Here is a 19437-nt window from a genome sequence, read left to right as displayed (position 1 = left end):
AAGAAGGGTAAAACTTAGAAGGTTTGCAAGAAAACAGAACAACAAAATATAATTCCCTAAGAAAACCAGCTGCAAGGACAGTAGCAAGAACCAACTCCAGGATTTGAGTTCTCCAAGGAGGAAACCAGCAAAATCATAATCCTCCCACTGAAAAAATGACAGAGAAAGCAAATTGCAGTTACTTTTATAGAGATCCAAGTAGAAGGCAAAGAAGAAAAGGAAAGGGACATGAGATTCATGAAGCATTCTCACGCTCCTTCACTCTCTGACTGAGGAGCAGGGTGAACTCCCCACCATGAACACAAGGCATGGACACCTTTGTCCTCAATCACATGCTTACAAATAACCCAGGTTAGGGACAGTGTGGTCTCAGGATCCTTGGAGTCACAGAAAGACCAGGGGCGCCTGAATGAAGCAGAGCTCCCAGGCATCAGAGCAGGGAAGCCGGCTGCAATCACCAAGCCCAGGAGTGGGCTCTCAGCTTGGGGTTGCCATAAACCCCAAACCACAGCACAGTTGGGTGACCCCTCCTGAAGCAGGGGCCCAGCAAGCGACAGAACCAGCAGGAGATTCCCCTTCCACCCCCAGGTGGAGCAGCATGTTTGTGAGATGCAGCAGTCTGCAGGGTTTGGAGACTCTAAGGGGGGTCATGTGCCAGAGGTAGAAAAGCTCAGTCACAGGCTGGGTGAGCAGAGGGTACCAACAGAGACCCGGGAGTGACTGACTGCTTTTCCCTGTGGGCACTATGAGGAGGGGGGCCCCCAAGCTTTTGGCTCCAGGAGATTGGGACGCTGCCATTTTCATTCTCATCCTCTAAAGCTAGGTGGAAACCCCTCAGGGAACAAAGCCACCATAGGGCAATCTGGAGCAGATTAACCTGCCTCCCCTGGCAAGGCTGGTGCAATTCTGCCCGGGTAAGGACGCCTGAAAATCAGCATAACAGGCCCCTCCCCCAGAAGACCAGCAAGAACACCAACTAAGGCCAAGTTTACCTATCACAGAAAACTGCAAAACTCCAATGCTCCAATGGGGAAAATAGTATACAGAATTCATGTTTTTTTCCTCAAGACTCTTTAGTCTTTCAATTTTAAATTTTTTCTCTTTCTTTTTTTTTTTAAGACTTTATTTATTTGTCAGAATGAGAGAGAGAGAGGAAAAAGCACAACTGGGGTATTGGGAGGCAGAGGGAGAAGCAGGCCCCCTGAGAAGTGTATTATTAGAAATAACTGGGGCTCTGAGCAAGGAACCCAAAGGAGGACTCCATCCCAGGACCCTGGGATCATGAGTCGAAGGCAGACACCCCACCAACTGAGTCACCCAGGTATCCTCTCTTTTCTTTTTCAGTGAATTTATTTTGCCAACTTCTTTTTTATTTATTTTTATTTTTTTTTCTTATTAATACAGTATTTATTTGTCTTCCCTCTGTCAAACCCTGAGCCAACCACTTTCCCCAGGCTGCCTGGGGAGGTATAGGAAAAGGATTATACAGGGCAGACGAGACACGGGAGAAAGACCTATGGGAGGTGGAGACAGCTCCTTCACATGGAGAAGAGGATGAGAAAGGCCACCATCAGGCAAAAGAGCCCCATGGCCTCCGAGAGGGCAAAGCCCAGAATGGCGTAGGAGAAGAGCTGTTGCTTCAGAGAGGGATTCCTGGCATAACCAATGATGAGGCTCCCAAACACAGTCCCAATTCCAGCCCCAGAGCCAGCCACCCCTACCATGGCAGCCCCAGCCCCAATGAACTTGGCTGCTATATCAATGTCCCTTGATATGGCGCTGGTTTGGAAGCTTCGGCTAGGAATAAGTGAGGTCAGGGGACGTGGGGCTGCCAAGATGCTGAGGCCCTTATAAGGTGCCTCATCTGTCAGTGTCTCGGGTGGTTTTAGCACCACTGCAGACAGCAATCGGCTCAACAGCTGAGAGGTGCTCCTGACCAAGAACGGGGTGGAGACGAACTTTGCACAGGCGTACATTTTCAGGGAATGAGGGGCTGCGGCAAGAGAGCTGCTCCCAGGGCCGAGGAGACAGAGAGGGCCTGTCAACTTCTTTTTTAAAATGGTTTTTAATTTTCATTTTTACAGTTAAATTCTATCTTTTAATTTTAGTTTTGTGTGTGTGTGTGTGTGTGTGTGTATGTGCGCATATATATATATATGAAATATATATATATATTTCATTTGGGGATACAGTTTCTTCTAATAAACAGATCAAAATACACCCAGAATCTAGTGTATGGCTCTATTCTTTTCACCTGTCTGATCATATTCTTTTTTGTTATTATTGTTAAAGTCTTTCATTTTCATCTTTACAGTTACATTCTATCCTCTCAATGTATTTAATTTAATTTTTGTATGTATATAAGTTTTTCTTTCTTTACAGTTTCAAGATGTAGTTTCTTCTAACAAACCAACCAAAATACACTCAGGATTTACAGTATTGCTTTGTTCTGTTCACCTGTCTGTTTATATTCCTTTTGTGTGTGGGGGGGGGTGGAATCTTTTAATGTTCATTTTTACAATTACATTCTATCCTTTCATTGTATTTAATTTTATTTTTGTACATATTTAAGTTTTTCTTTCTTTACAACTTTGGCATTTAGTTTTCTAACAAACAGACCAAAATACATACAGGATCCAATGTATTGCTCTTTTTGTCCACCTGCCTGATTATATTCTCTTTCTTTTTTTTTTTTTTTTTCCAGGTCTGGGTCCCCTCTGATTTGTTTAGTGTCAATTTCTCTGGGGTCATTGTTGCCATTTTAGTATTTTGTTCTCTTATTCATCTATTCTTCTCTGGACAGAATGACAAGATGGAAAAATTCACCATGTTGGAACTAGAGTTCAGAATAACAATTAAAAAGATACCAGCTGGGCTTGAAAAAAGCATAGAAGACACTAGAGGATCCCTTTCTGGAGAAATAAAAGAACTAAAATCTAATCAAGTCAAAATTTAAAAGGCTATTAATGAGGTGTAATAAAAAATGGAGGCTCTAACTGCTAGGATAAATGAGACAGAAGAGAGAATTAGTGATATAGAAGACAAAATAATGGAGAATAAAGAAGCTGAGAAAAAGAGAGATGAATAACTACTGGATCATAAGGGGAGAATTTAAGAGATAAGTGATACCATAAGACAAAACAATATTAGAATAATTGGGATCCCAAATAAGAAGAGAGAGGGGGCAGAAGGTATACTGGAGCAAATTATAGCAGAGAACTTCACTATCTGGGGAAGGAAACAGGCATCAAAATCCAAGAGGCATAGAAAACTCCCCTCAAAATCAATAAAAATAGGTCAACACCCAATATATAGTAGTGAAACTTACAAATCTCAGAGACAAAGAAAAAAATCCTGAAAGCATCTCGGGTAGAAGAGATCTGTAAGCTGCAAGGGTAGAAACATTAGACTGGCAGCAGACCTATCCAGAGAGACCTGGCAGGCCAGAAAGGACTGGCATGATATATTCAGGGTGCTAAATGAGAAAAATATGCAGTCAAGGATACTTTATCCAGCTAGGATGTCATTCAAAATAGAAGGAGTGATAAAAAGCTTCCAGGACAAACAAAAACTAAAAGAATTTGTGATCGCCAAACCAGCCTGGCAAGAAATATTAAAAGGGTCCTCTAAAAGAAGAGAGAGCCCACGAGTAACACAGACCAGAAAGGAACAGAGAGGATATACAGTAACAGTCACCTTATAGGCAATAGAATGGCACTAAATTCATATATCTTTTAGTAGTTATCCTAAATGTAAATGGGCTAAATGCCCTAATCAAAAGACACAGGGTTTCAAATTGGATAAAAAAGCTGACCCATCGATATGATGGGTGGAAAACAATTTATCATGCTAATGGACATCAAAAGAAAGCTGGTATGGCAATCCTTGTATCAGTTAAATTAGATTTTAAACAAAAGACCATAACAAGGGATGAGGAAGGACACTATATCAAAATTAAAGGGTCTACCCACCAAGAAGATCTAATAACTGTAAATATTTATGTCCCTAATGTGCGAGCAGCCAATTAATAGCAAAATCAAAGAAACACATTGATAATAATACAGTAATAGTAGGGGACTTTAACACCCCCCCTACCGCAATGGACAGATCATCTAAGCAGAAGATCAGCAAGGAAATAACGGCTTTGAATGACACACTGGACCAGATGGACTTCACAGATATATTCAGAACATTCCATCCCAAAGCAAAAGTATACACATTCTTCTCGAGTGCCCATGGAAATGTTCATTTTTCTTAAAGGAAGTAATAGCAAATAGGCTTAGAAAACCACCACTCAAAATTTTGTAGGTAGAGACACTTGGTATAGATAAGATTAAGTACTTACCAGACTACAGTTGATTACTGTAACATTTCAGTTAAAGTTAAAATTAGCATCCCAAATTCACCAAACCTGCCTGGCCAACACCAAAAATGGGACTTTAGACACTCAGCATTTTTATAGTTTCCAATTACAAACCATGAGAGAGGTTTTAGAACAGTTTTTCTGTTCAGTTTCCAACCTAACCATGGGCAGACAGCTGTGGCCTACACACATTGCCAAACCTGCCCCACCCTAGTCCCTGAGGGACCGCTACCATGTTAGCCACAAAGACAGAATCACTGCAGTTGGCCTTATGTTGAGCTTCTTGGAGGAATAAGGAAGAGGCAACCATCAAACAGAACATGTACAACTGCAGGGTGGCACGTGGTCATCAATCGCTACCTTCTGCAATTTATGTACCAAATGGGGCTCTCCAACTTCCCCGGAACGAAGAGAGAGCTGTTTGGAGGTCATCCCAACCCATGATCATATAGTCAAAACACATGAAATAAAATGCCTCTCTCATAAACAGGTACACCACCCCCAGACAGCTCAGAGATTTAAGATGATAAGGTACTAGTATTGCCACATTCCCATCCAAAGAAATCCAGAAGAGCAGGGCCGAGCTGAACCTCAGACAATACACCAATCTCCAGGTATTGCGTCACTGCTCAGCTCTTAGTGGATTCACTCAGAAGCCCATACCTATTGCAGAATCTCTTAAAGACCATAAACTTGGGAACAACTCAATATTAAAAGTTCAATTCATCACACTTAATTACTTTTAAAGGCTAAAGAGTTCAGTTCTTTATTTGAATGTCAAAGACTAGCTCTACTAGAAAAAAAGGAAAATGGATAATGAACCATCCTAGAGGAAACATAATGGCATCTGGGGGTAATCAACTAAATACTTAGGAAGTTTCCAAGCAGGGAGGACAAACCAAGAGCATTCTCTATCGATGGAATGGCTCCCTTTGGACAAAATACATTCCACAGATGTTCAAAGGGTGCCTCCCATGACAAGATGCACAAAAAAACTTATAAAACTTCTTGCATCAACATAATTCAGAATGGAACCTGTGCTTTTTGTAAAAGTCAGCAAGAACCTAAATAAACAAATCTAGTCTATTTTTGTCTCTCCAAAAACTTTATAATTTTAAATTAGAATTCAGAATTTTAAAGTTGTAAGGAACATTAGACAATTTAATCCATTGCTAGTTTTATAAATAAGTAAACTTTTCAATTTCCTATTGTCAGAGCAAAGGCTACATCTTCTTTTCTAACAACTCCTGTCTTTACTCTCCCTGCTTAAGCAGGGGACAGGTAACATTCAGGCCCTGGTTCTGCTATTCTACTCCTAATCCACCAGTGAACATTCTTCCAGTTTCTACCAGTTCACACTTGACATAGACATGAGCTACATATACCCATAAATCCAGACCAGTGGTGGTTGTGGGATTTAACTACATATAATTTATTGCCTCTACTATCTCCTCCCTCAATGCTTTCTAGAATGCTTCTAAACAATGAAACTCACCAAAATCCCCACAAAACTAGAATGTAGGATTGTTCCAGTATCTACAACCAAAACTCACAACTGGGCCTTGATAGAGCTTTTATAGTCAGTTCTTAGTTACTTAGAGGTGAACCTTTTAACATTTCTTCTCCCTCTGAGACAACATTACTACTCCATTAGTGGCCAAATACGAGAATAGGGGGCATAAAAATAAGCCAATCCTAATAACACAACTGTCTAAAAGTTTCTTAATAGGACATTCCAGGAATATCCCATCCAAGTAGGAGAACAACTTGGGCTTTTGAAACATTAGTAACTTATGCTTCTTAACTTCTTGTAACAAGCCAAATTAAACTGTGGCAACAAATCATTTGCACCTATAAATCAGATGAATTTAAATTATAGGCACCTAACTAGGCCCCACAATTTAGAGGATCTCTTCCCTGGCCCTTCTCCAGTCACACTCCTCCCCAAAAGTGAAGAGATCTGAGGGCCAAATGGATGTGCATCCTGGGTTAATCAGTCCCAGCCCACTTCCAAGGCATACATAAGCATCTTCCCCAGGTCTGTCTGCCTGGAGACAGACCACAGTCACTGGTGGCACCTATGGCACCCAGTGGACTTAACAGGTGCTTAAAGGGCAGGTATTTCTAAGGCATGTGGACAGAACTTAGACATGTGGGATAAGATGCTCAAACAGATGCATGCAAGGGCCCTTAATGGGCGGGGGGAGGCAATGGAGACAGCAAAGAGGGGACAGGGAGCTAGGACTAGGAAGGGAAGAGGGGCAGGCCAGAGGCAGACCCTCTCCATCTGGCCACACTCTAGGATGGAGCTCCAAGGAGTGTGAGAACTCTACATTTGAACCCAGGTACACAGAGGTATATTTAACAAGAAATATATTTTATTTGTCATGAATGTATTTTACCTAACAGTTTGTTAGTTTGATATATATAACTTCTAAATTTATTTATTTATTTATTTTTTAAATCAAAGAGAAAGAGTGAGCACAAGCAGGGGGAGTGGGAGGCAGAGGGAGAAGCAGGTTCCCCACTGAGCAAAGACTCCCATGTAGGACTCAATCCCAGGACCCTGGGATCATGAACTGAGCTGAAGGCAGCCACCCAACCGGCTGAGCCACCCAAGCATCCCTAACATCTAAATATTTAATATAAGGTATGTGTGCCTCCTTTTGTACTCTTGTCCTAGGTCCCACACTTGCCAGGAACCAGCCTACCACGGATCTAACGTAGGGAAGTTCAATACCGTGTACTCAGGGAAGAAAACAAGCAAGCAGTTAGATTTTCAAAATGCTCTATGTAGTTCCCCTTAACATTCCAGTCAATGACAGCAAACTTCAGTGCACACAGGAGATGGGAGGCTTGTAATCTGCTCAGCTCCCAGCTGTCTCTCAGGATGAACTCCTTACTCCACTGACCATGATTTTCATGCTTAGTAACTCATGTTCTTCATACTTCAGGACCCTATTATAATTGAGCTCCCTCAACTGGTATGCCAATGAAGAAAGATTTATTCTTTCTAAAGTAGAGAAAATGCTAGTTATGTGGGACTTACTAAGAGATTATTTGTCTCTAACATGGCATATTCCTAAGAGATTTTCATGGGTAATTTTTACGATTACTGAATATGATTTTTACCTTATAAGCAAAGTCGGGAATCAAACACCATGTCAACTGTGCTTCCGTGGGAGGACAAACCTGCCCCTGCAGTTAAGTCACTGTCTCAAAGCTGACCCTCAGCTGTCAGAATACACAGCATGGTCTGTCACGGAAGCAGAACAGGGTTCAGAGAGTACACGGTGACATGTCAGTGATACTTTTTATCTAATCCACTGGATAAGATGGAACCTGAGATACGAATGTGGATCCTTGACTTCTGTAGGGCAAGGGGGAAAAAAGAACTAAACTGAGCTTGAGAACAGGCCTTAAGGTTACTGGAAACCACCACCACTGGGGAAGCACATGACTAAACTTGTATTGTCACTCAACTCGTTATTGAACATCATGAAGTATGTTAACTGAAATACATATACGTATTCCATTTCCTCATCTATAAGCTCAAGTTTACTCCTATGCTCTACTCCACTGCTAAAACATCTAAAATTCTACAGCTATCTTATTTACAGCAGCCTGGAAAAGTCATGTCGGGAATTTGAGAACATTGCTATCCTAGCTTTGCAAAATCCAGCCTTATCCAGAGACCTCCTGTGAACTATATGTCAGAGCAAAGAGCCTGGTAAAATGAGTCATGAACAGAAGAAAGGATATAAAGACCCAACGGTGAAGAGCCTTGGACCAAGTCCTATCACCTGCAGAAAAAGTGAAGTGAGAAACTCTGACCAAAAGAAAAAAGCATTACCCTTTTTTTTTTTTTTTGGACAAATTTGCAGATTAGCTCATGCAGTAGATCGAAAGTGGATAGCATATTTGTTTGGGAAAGATTAAAATTAAATCAGTGGGAAAACTCATAAATCCCTTTAAGCTATAAACCAAGGGTGTCCAGCTACAAACACTGGTGGGTGTCTGTGCGGGGTCAGCTGCTCACCGCAGCCCTAGTAACAAACGCCATCCCCGTCACTCGCACTTTGAGTTTACTACTGGCAGAGGGTTTGTTAACCAAAGGCAAATTGTGCTTATTTAAATTTGAAACAAATCCTTGCCCATCCTGATTTTGTTTTATTACTCTGCTTTTTAGTTAGAATATATGATTTCAGTTTCGGAGCACACTTAAAAAATTAAATGTGACATTAAGTTTATTATGAAGTCATTGAACTTACCGGGGAAGGAATGAAGGCTTCATGAAACTTCTTTGGATTAATTCTCAATACACCCTTTAAAATAAAAAAATGAAATCTGTGAAAATTTAACTAGTTATCCACTTAGAAGATTACCATACATGTTATTCTTCAATAAAAAGTTTCTGAATTAATTAAACAGCTCAATCTACAAAACAACTTAGGCATAGGAGAACTACTCATTAAATGCATGAAATGTGATTTCTACTGATGTCTGTAACACAGGGTTCCATCAAAAACTGAAAGGCCACACTGGCACCTGGCTGTGAACAGGCAGAGGTGAGAAGGAGGAGAGCTTGGCCTGGAGTGGGAAAGCGGCAGCTACTGGGATTTTTTTGTGCCCCCATATGCTAGGCTTCACACTGCAACCTTTACTTTAAGAACAAGATTATATGGGGATTACACCTCACTACATAATGGCCTTTTTTATTCACTGAGACCTTTCCACGCTTGCTTGTTTCCGTGACAATTTTCGAAAGGATACAGGTTGATTTCCAACCTGGATACTTAACCTTGAGAGACCAGATGCATATGTTTTACTCTGGCCCTTCTACAGAGCTGAATGAGTCAATAATTCAAAATGGTCCAGAACTAGCTCTTAATGTAAATGGGAATCCTGGCTCCGACAGGCAGGCCACCCAGTCTGCCTTCACCTTCATGTTATTCCAGCACCAAGTCAGGGTCTGCTTCTATTTACGCATAGAGGTGCAGATGGGGGCCGTCTTCAATAGCAGTATTTTAGGCTCTTGCAGGAAGCTGTAAGCCTCCCAAGGTTCCAGCTGCATTTGAAGGCCACTGAAACACATGGAGAGAGGCAGTTGTTTTCCTAAGAGCCAGCCTCAAAGGGTGTCTTGAGAAAGTGTTTCAAATAACATTTACCCCCTAAAATGCTGGAAGACTCAAAGAGACATTAATTAGCAAAACAGGTGAGGGAACAAAATAAAGGAGAAAATATTCTCCCCTTCACTGGTGCACCATGTGTGTTTACATTATGAATTTCCACACAACAGCTTATGCTATTGTTAACATCCCATGTAGACTTAATTCAAGATTTATTGAATACTATACTCAAGACACTGAGACAATATGGAGAGAGAGTGGTGATCAAGCTCAGTCCTTGTTTATGAGGTAAAATATGAAGGCTGCCATAAATGAGGATACAGCTGACTTGCAGCTGGGGCCACTGGGAAAGGCTCCATGGACAGCATCTGACTTGGTCCTTGATGGAGGAGAAAAACTTGCCAATAAATCAGAAGGGAAACAGAGGCAAAGACCATGTGAGCAAGAGTGCTTAAGAGGGCAAACACTCGTCTCCCATCATGCTGTCACTCTGCTTAGGGTAAGAGAAAGAGGGGGTGGGAAACAAGGCAGGCAAAGCTCTCTGAGGCCACCCTTTTTTATGAATGTCACAGCAATTTCACAGCTAAAACAGCTGGTTTTGCTGTTGCTGTTGTTGTTGTTGTTGTTGTTTCTGGAGGAAGACAAAACGCTTATTACATTTATCCAAATCTCCTAAAGATTCACATGGCAGGCACTATGCCTCCTGATGGGGACACAATGGAGAGGAGTAACAGCCTGCCCTCACAGAGCATATGTCCGGTGAGCGGAAGACACTCCAAATAAATCAAGCCCATTCGCTCAAGTTAAATTTTTTAAAAATTCATTTTCTGATTCTAGGCACTGCTTTCTGACCTAAGGTTTGTTTTGTTTTTTCTCCCTCAACTGCTATTTTTCTATCATCCTTTCCAGCTCAGGGAATGGTTACTACCTAAGGAAGTAAAGAGAGGCAAGAATGCCTTCTGCTGTCAGAGGGCTTTTAAGCACAAAGCACATGGAGAGGCTAACACCGGGCTCAAAGGAGAGAGGTTGCTCAGGGCTCTGTCTAGGCTCTATTTAAAAGAATGGATATTAAAAGGACCTTCAAGGGCGCCTGGGTGGCTCAGTGGGTTAAGCCACTGCCTTCGGCTCAGGTCATGATCTCAGAGTCCTGGGATCGAGCCCCGCATCGGGCTCTCTGCTCGGCAGGGAGCCTGCTTCCTCCTCTCTCTCTGCCTGCCTCTCTCCCTACTTGTGATCTCTCTGTCAAATAAATAAATAAAATCTTTTAAAAAAAAAAAATAAAAAAAAATAAAAGGACCTTCAAGATTCTGTTCTTGACTGTCTATCCCAAAGACCCTGATATATAAAAGCATACAGGGGAAGACAGAAGCCTTGTTCAAGAAAAACATTTGCAGGTTGAGTGGAGCATACTCTTAAGAAACCGACCTCAGGAACAGATTCCCTTGGGAGTGTAAATCATACTGAGGAAAAAGAAACTTCTACCAGAATTTCACAGCAGACCAGAGTCCACTCCACAGCCTAATGAAGGTAGCTGTCAGTAAACCATGTCAAGAAATGGTCTTTTAACTAAAAGAGACTTCCAGCAAGGTTTTGTCTTACTCACCTTCCAAAGTCCAGGACTTCCATTTCTACATTTTTATGACTATCACCTAATCTACTCCAATCCCTCTTCACTCATCTTCCTCCTCAACCCCTTCCTGCCCTGGGACTTGATCAGTGGGGCTCCTACGGGCTCCACCTCCTCTCTGAATGCTCCTCTGCTCCTTGACTTAAGGGAAACCTGGCTGTCCCCTTGATGTGATCACTACCCTTGAAGTGCTCTCAAAGGGAGTCTATCTCTCTTGTGCCATGTGTCTCAGGGACCAGAAGAAGGTTCTCTCCTGCTTCTCCACTCTAGCTTTAAAATTATTTTTTTCTCTCCATTCTTGATCAAAATCCAGATCCTCTGAAGTCCTATCATTAGCTCCTGCCTCGTCCTCAGTGCTATCAACTTCAAACCTTTTGATAGTATCCCTGATACAGTAATGCTTCGACTTGTAGCTCACTGTCTTCCTCTGCACCACCATTCCTATAAACAGAACTTTGTATCCATGTGGTTGATGAGACAACCCTAGCCAGTCACTCTAGCCACCTTTTTTTCTCCACCCACCCTAACCACTCTCCCCCCATGTTCATTGCTGTCTCTTGGCACCACTGCTAATGATACCAACTCCAGACATGAAAACTCAAATATCACACTTTCTAATCACAATCTTCTAACCTTCTATTTCACTTAAGGTAAAAAACCCACTTCAATAATTCTTTGTCTTCACTAAGACTTCCAACCCACGGAGCTGACCGCATTTTGTCCCCACACTATGTTTAGTGTGGCCACCTAGTTGCCATAACCTAGTTGCCATAACCTTGCCACCTAGTTGCCATGACCTGCTACTACCTCTTGCCCTTGCAAACTCTGAGTCCTGGGTCCACTCTCACTCTTCTATTCAACTAGCAGGCCCTCTCAGTTAACCCCAACTATCTGCCTTCTCCATGCCTATACCCAAGGAACTGAACGTTACTGTAGGAAAATACCACTCAAACAGGCTAATTACTTGGCAATCACAAACATGTTTTATTTGGCTTACAGGATGTTTGAGAATACTTAAAGCAAAGGAATTTCACACATAAATATGAATTTCCATATTTTCTTGAAAAACCGGCTAACCCTCCGTGGCAGCAACCACCTGAGTTGAACAGCAAACACTTCTCTTATATCAATAAAAAAAAAATCTCAAATACACTTATATAAATATATGACATGTTACACGCTGTTTTAAGAGGTTTTTTTGTTTTTTTTTTTTAAAGATTTTATTTATTTATTTGACAGAAAGATCACAAGCAGGCAGAGAGGCAGGCAGAGAGAGAGGAGGAAGCAGGCTCCCCTAGAGAGCAGAGAGCCCGACGCGGGGCTCGATCCCAGGACTCTGAGATCATGACCCGAGCCGAAGGCAGCGGCTTAACCCACTTAGCCACTCAGGCGCCCCTGTTTTAAGAGTTTTATATCCATCAGTTAATTTAACCCTCAAATCAATCCTACAAGGTAAGCACTACTGTCCTCCCTTTCACCAATGAGAACACTGAGGTATGAGAGGTGCCCACCCATGCATCATTCAAGCTCAGCATTCTGGTTCCAGAGTCCTCGCACATAACTGCCTCAGACTGCCTCTGCTTGACACGGTCATCACCAGGGCCTCTCTGCTCATTTATGCCATCTGCTCCCTTCCCCCAACACCCCAGCACCACCTTCCAGCCCTCTGTCTTCCCTGCCTCGGTTAATGGCAACATCATCCATCTAGGGGCTCAACTCAAAACTTAAGAGTCCTGCTTTATTCCTCCCTTTGCCTCGCCTTCACATTTAAGCCATCAGCCTCCTGCCAGTTCCAGCTCCGCCATCATCCACTCCCTCCCATCTCCACTGCCACCACCCTTCTTACCTTTCCCCGTTTACTCTAATGGCCTTCCACATGGTCACCCAGCTTCCACTCGAGTCTATTCACCTCGCAACAGTCAGAGAGGTATTTTTAAAGCATAAAATACATCATGCCCTCTCCCTACTGAACCCCTTCAGTTTCAGTAACTGAACTACTCTCCTAGCTGTGGCAGCTGCCTGACTTTCCAGCTTATTCCCGTATCTTAATTCCCTTTGCTCACTGTGTCTAACAGCTCCCTTCATGTTCCTCAAAAACACCAGCCTTTTTTCTGCCTGCCATTCTTCCTCAAGCCAGTCTCTCTGCCTGTGATGATGTTCTTTGCCTAATTCTCCTGAGAGCTGGCTCATTTCCACCCTTCAACTCTCAGCTCAGAAATCACCTGCTCAGAGCAGCCTAACCACCCCATGGAAAGTGGCTCTAATTCTTCTTTCTCATCTTTCTTACTTCCCTAGCAGTGCTCAGCACATGCTGTAATTCCCTCTTTGTGTCTTAGGTTGTGTTTGCCCGACTCCCCCAGTGAATTACCTATCACACTCACTGGTATGTGCCGGAACTTAGTAGACAGTCAAGAAACATGAGCTACTTAATGAATGCTACAGAGTTGAAGCTCTCCCACCGGCCCTGCCTGTCATTTTATGAAGATTATTTGTGCCTTCTGAATAGTGGGGCAGTCCACTGTAATATCACCTCTATTTTTCCCTTTAATTCATACCCAAATGTTCTCCAGCTGATTTCACTTTAAACAAATGGTGAAGGTCCTAGAAACTAACCCATCTTGTCCTATCTTCCTGGACTAGGAATTCTTGTAAGGTCCAATAACAACTTTACACCAATATTCTATTTTAAGGGAAACTGTGACATCATGCCTCAGGCTGCTCTAGGGGATCAACCCAAACCACCTTCAGCCAAAGTATCATCTGAGATCAGGAAACCAACCAATCCTACCATCATACCCATGTTACTCTGGTCATCACCCCGAACCTGAGTCCCCTCTAGGCCTATCCCGTACTTTCATTTCTTCCAACACATCCTATAACAATCTCCTATACTGCACCTATAGAGAAAGGACATATGTACAATGTGACAACTTGTTTACAAAGAAAATTTTTTTCAAAATTATGTATACATGATCATGTGTTCCTGCTGGCCAGTTCAAACACAGGAAAGGGATTCCTTTGGTCACTATGGATTCATCATTCCCACAGAGGGCAAAACACCAATGAAATGTCAAATTATTGTTCGAAGTACTAAAAACAAAAGTATTATTCTACTCCCATTTTTAAAAATAACTCCTTAGTATCTCTCAATAAAAGTTTCTTCTCTGGATGAAGAGAAAAAAAGGGATGTCACAATATACTTAAATTTGAATATAAAAGTTAACAAATACTTATAAATGTATCTAATAAGTTTACTTTTCTCCAACAGCATCTAAATAGCTTTTCTTATCTAGCTTTTTATCTTACCCATCAAGGCCTGCACACATAAAGTTCATATCAAAAAGCAGATGGACTCTGTTTCCCTGCTTATGAAAATCTTATTTATAGTGTTGTATATTTCACATGGTGACCTCATATCTGGAACCCATTCCTCTCCCCATCTGCAAAGAACAACTGTTCTCATCTGTGGGGGGAGGCTCTGGCTGCAGAGTCTCATGATGTCACAAGCCAGGAGGAATCACTTACAAACTCCTGGGAAAGAGTTGTTACATTGATCAGCTTTCTGTTTTGTTTTAATTTCAGCAAAGAGTTGCTTCAAAAGCAAAAGTTAATAGGAAGGAGCAAAAACTGTATCATTCCAGAATATTTTCCTCATCCTAACTCTATAAATTCTATAACCAAAATTAGAAGCAATTTTTCTTCCAAGTTATAACAGAGTTTCCTTCACCCATCTTCAAAAGACAGTATCTTGATCCTTTATTCATTCAGTAAATAAATATTTATTCAATATAAACTTATTATGCATCAATCAAATGTCACACACTGGGCTAATTTGTGGGAATAAGACACAGCTCTCCCCACAAGAAAGTGAATGGTCTATTTGAGGAAACATAAATACCAAGAAACGGTAATAAGTTTAGCATAAAGGGTAAACAACAAAGTCAGCTTCAAGAAAGCAGTCATGGCCAATTCTGCTTGGAGAATTAAAATAAGGCTTCTCAAAGGGGGGTAATATTTAGGTAGGGACTTAAAGTTCAAGCACAATTACATCAAGATAATGGGAGAAAGCATTCCAAGCACTAGGAACAGTGCGTACAGAGTCATGGAAAAAGCAAACAGCAGAGTTTTTACAGGACAGGTCTTAAAGATCAGGGCAGGGTGAACAGAGCAGCATGTACCTGAAGGAGAGTGGCAAGAGATGAAAGTGGGAAAGGCACAAAAGGGTCCTCATACATGAAACAAGATGAGGGCCAAGAAACTTGTAGATAAAATGGAGCTCAGTATGTGGATTGAAGGATAAAGAGCAAATGAATGGATTAATGAAGGGACAAATGTCCAAATGCAGATTCAACTCTCCTAAGAGAGGCCTCATCAAAGAAATCCAAAGAAAGTTAAAGAAAAGGGGGGGGGTGCTAACAGTACCTCTAAAATCAGAAAGATCAACTTGTTTGTTAAAAAGTTTTCCATTCAAGAGTCAATAAAAACACTAACACAAAAAGATATGAGCACCCATGTTCACTGAGGCACTATTTATAATACACAAGTTATGAAAACAACCTAAGTGCCCATTGATGGAGGAATGGATAAAGAGATCATGGTGTATACATACACATACAATGGAATATTACTCAGAAATAAAAAAGGGATGATATCTTGCCATTTGTGACCACACTGATGGACCTCAAAGTGACCTGCTAAGTGAAATAGGCCAAACAGAGAAAGCCAAGTACTGTTGGATCTCTTATATGTGGAATCTTAAAAAAACAAAACAAAACAAAAAACCTCAGAGATACAGACAGGTAGTTGCCAGAGGAGGCAAGGATACAGGAGAAGGGCAGGGAGTGGCTGGAGGGAGTCAAAAGGTTCCAATCAAAGAGTCTACATTAATCATATGTGCACTTGACTACAAGTAAATACAAAAAGGTAATTAAAAAGGAAAAGAAGATGACAGTAGCTGTTCACTGGCTGGGTCTTTGTCCAAAACCACAAATATAGAAGCTGGGCTCTCAGAATGAGAGGAATGAGAGAATGCATTCAGAATGGAACACAACCAACATTTTCTTTTTTTTTTTTTTTAAAGATTTTATTTATTTGACAGAGAGAGATCACAAGTAGAGAGAGAGAGGAGGACGCAGGCTCCCTGCCTAGCAGAGAGCCCGATGTGGGACTCGATCCCAAGACCCTGAGATCATGACCCGAGCTGAAGGCAGAGGCTTAACCCACTAAGCCACCCAGGCAGCCCCACAACCAACATTTTCAAGCGAGCCACATAACACATGGCCATGCCTCTATTTACCAATCCCATAATTCTAAAATACACTTAATTCAAAGAATATGTGCCCTGCCTCACTCTCCATCTCATTACCTACTTCCTACCTCATAGTTCATGCCCAAGGAGACCTACGCTGCCTTCCTCCACACTGTTTCACCAGTCATGTTTTCATCGGTGCCCCACCCTCCCCACACCTCCTTCTCACATACATAGCACTCATGTAATAGGCCCAACTAGTCATCCTCCCATACCCACCAAGAAGTCACCTCCTCCAGGCTCCCAGTTCCCCCCAACACCCTCCCACACCCCAGTAACACTTTCATTTGAGCACTTACCATCTATCCCTAAATCACTCATTCCCATGACTGCCTGCCCACCCTGGGCTGTGAGCTGGGAGAACAGAAAGCCAGTCTCATCTACCTTCGCCTTGGGAGCACCCAGGCGGCACACTCCTAACTGTGTACTGTTCCCAGCTCACAGCGGATGCTCAACAAATTTCTGCTGAGCCGAACCACTGAGCTAGCTTGAAAAAGTATTCTGTAGACTATAAAGTGCTCAACAAATATTGTCTGGTGCTGTTTACTGGTTCCTTCTCAACCCTTGTCTCCATCACTTAGTGTCCACGTGCTCCCGGCAAACTCAACTATCAGTGCTCCTTACAGCCAAACCCTATTTTCCACTTTGGTCTTAGTAGCGCACACTGGTCTGTCTGTCCAGAAAGCTCTTTCTCTTATCGTCACTTGTTCCAACTATACCAACTGGTCCAATACATCCCTTCCAATTAAGCACTTCTAGACCAAATAAACAATTCCTAGACAACTCTAAGTAATGGCTCCTTCCTCTCAAATCTCAGAGCACTTGCTCTGTCTTGTGGTGCTTAGCACCCCGAACTGCACTGTGGGTATAAGAAGTGGGAAGCCCTGGGCCTGCTCTTGAGCCATGTCCCTCAAGCACACAATGCAGAATAAACAGTTTAATGAGCCAAGGGTTACTTCTGATTCCACACAGCCAAGGAATAGCCGCCCAGTATGTTTTAAGCACCTGGATAAGTGTTCCTCTCTTCAAGCCTTCTGAGACATCCTCCTTGGACATGTAGGTTTCAAATACGCTCTTTTTCTTCCCTCGTATGGACTTGTTCTTTGACTTTTTGTCACCTGGCGAAGCACCAACACCATGTGGGCCAACCACAGAGGACACACCTAGAAACATGAGGCAGCAATCAACTCTTTCCTCAACCAAGCACCTCTGTATTTTTAAACTGGAGATATTTTACCTTTTTTTTTTAATGTAGAAAGACTAATAAAAGAATGAAATGATCGGATAATGATTTCAAATAGTCACAAAAAGGAAAGAATAGGTAACAAGCGTAAAATGAGGAAACATGCATAAAACGTACATGGATGAGACTTAAGTTTTAAATCAGAACCACAACATGCAGAGAACATAATCTGAATAATGGGTTCAATATGCTTTGCTGTTTATAGACACAAACTTTTTAAAATAGGAATTACTAAAAGAGTGTCTCTTTTCTAGAGGAAAACTAAACAGCTGTACTCAATATAATAAATTAAGACAACAAGAAACCACACTTAATTCTAGAATAAATAACATGGAAGAATATTTAACAGGTCATCAAAAGAATTATGGTGGCCCTCAGCCCCAGACCCGCCCTGTGCCTCCATTTCACTGTTATTTTATTTCAGGTCTCCAGTTGCTAGAAGAGACTCCATTTTCCTTTTGCTACCTCTGGGGGTCCCCAAGGGCCGGAGGTTCAGCCTGAAGTCAGGATGGCTCATTACTGGTTCCAAGGTCACCTCTTCTCTCCAGATCCAGGGGGGGCCTCCACTGCTCAGCTCAGAGTTCTTCCTGCCTTGAGTAGCTCAGTTGTCACTAGCTGAAACCAAAGAGAGACAGGTGACTGATGAGCACTTAACTATGGTGTCCTCTGTGCTCTCAGAAATGTAGTACGTGCATGATAAAAACACTGGGACGGGGCGGGTGGCTAGGTGGCTCAGTCGGTTAAGCGGCTGCCTTCAGCTCGGGTCATGATCCTGGGGTCCTGGGATTGAGCCCCACATCAGGCTCCCTGCTCAGTGGAGAGTCTGCTTCTCCCTCTCCCTCTGCCTGCTGCTCTGCCTACCTGTACTTTCTATCTCTGTCACAAATAAATAAAATCTTAAAAAAAAAAAAAAACCATTGTGGGAGGGGGGACCTCCTGTGTCCTTGTGTCACTCTCTCCTAGGCAGTTAGACAAGCACACCATCTGTCCTGAGTTTCTTTGCAAGGTATCGCTAGCCTGCTTGTCTGGGCCACTTCAACTAAAAACCTCCACAAACAGGGCAATGAGGCAGGGATGAAAGAGCTCTGCAGTTCCATTCAGCTTCTGAAATGGGTAAGAGTGGGAGGGAATAGAATTTTGAAAAAAGGTATAAAGATCTGGGATCTCAAGGCTATAATGAAATAGGTACTAAACTAGGACTTAAAAGATGCAGCACTTACTAAGTTTCGCATTGAGCAAATGACGTTTGTTGACTAAACCAAGTAAATTAATTCCTTTGGAATTCATCAACAAAATCTAATTCACAGCCACAACTGGATATCCAAAACTATGCAGGGAACCCAGGTGATTCACTAGCTTTCAAAAAATGGCAACACTGCAGTTAGACATCTATGTCCCTACTTCTACCTGAAATCACTTCAAACCAATCATTTGTCCGCAAGCTCAAGGCAACTGCTTCTAAGGAATCTAAGGCAGCTGCCTGGATCAGTAGACTGGAGTCCAGGGCCGTGGAGCTGGCCGCTGGCCTTCCACCTGGATACTGAACACATCATCACAACTTCTACTTTCTACTCTTAGCTGGCCACCAGCCCAGGGATTCCAGCCTATACTTGCAAATTTCCAAAATCCTAGTGGGCAGGCTTCTTTCCCATAAAATGTATCAAGATGTCATTCTCAACACTAGCTTCCATTTCCTGTAAATTTCCCACATACATCTTTCACTGAAATGATATAATTTTTCTCTAAAGTGAAATTAATACTTACTCA

General features: G+C 42.2%; 1 protein-coding gene and 1 pseudogene across 4 annotated transcripts in view; both read right to left on the bottom strand.

Moving 5' to 3' along the window:
* The window catches only part of LOC111144288 (DIS3 like 3'-5' exoribonuclease 2), a 359800-nt gene that overhangs the window by 284559 nt on the left and 55804 nt on the right, over positions 1-19437 (bottom strand). For 2 of the 3 annotated variants that reach the window (XM_022498710.1, XM_022498559.1), the window contains exons 2-4: positions 18136-18285; positions 17433-17590; positions 8635-8688 (exon numbers count right to left, since the gene is read on the bottom strand). In XM_022498710.1, coding sequence (XP_022354418.1) covers positions 8635-8688; positions 17433-17590; positions 18136-18187 — 264 coding nt within the window. In that variant the 5' untranslated portion in view covers positions 18188-18285. The remainder of the gene's footprint in view (positions 1-8634; positions 8689-17432; positions 17591-18135; positions 18286-19437) is intronic. The other variant, XM_022498640.1, reaches the window with a different exon arrangement.
* Positions 1390-2013, bottom strand: LOC111144526 (annotated as a pseudogene). The gene has a single exon (XR_002640410.1). The product of XR_002640410.1 is annotated as an ATP synthase F(0) complex subunit C2, mitochondrial pseudogene (transcript).

This window comes from Enhydra lutris, unplaced genomic scaffold (assembly GCF_002288905.1).
Source record: "Enhydra lutris kenyoni isolate GAN:26980312 unplaced genomic scaffold, ASM228890v2 scaffoldscaffold1, whole genome shotgun sequence".
NCBI classification, from domain to species: Eukaryota; Metazoa; Chordata; class Mammalia; order Carnivora; family Mustelidae; genus Enhydra; species Enhydra lutris.
The sequence above is the reverse complement of the archived record's forward strand: the minus strand, read 5'-3'. Positions and strand labels throughout refer to the sequence as shown.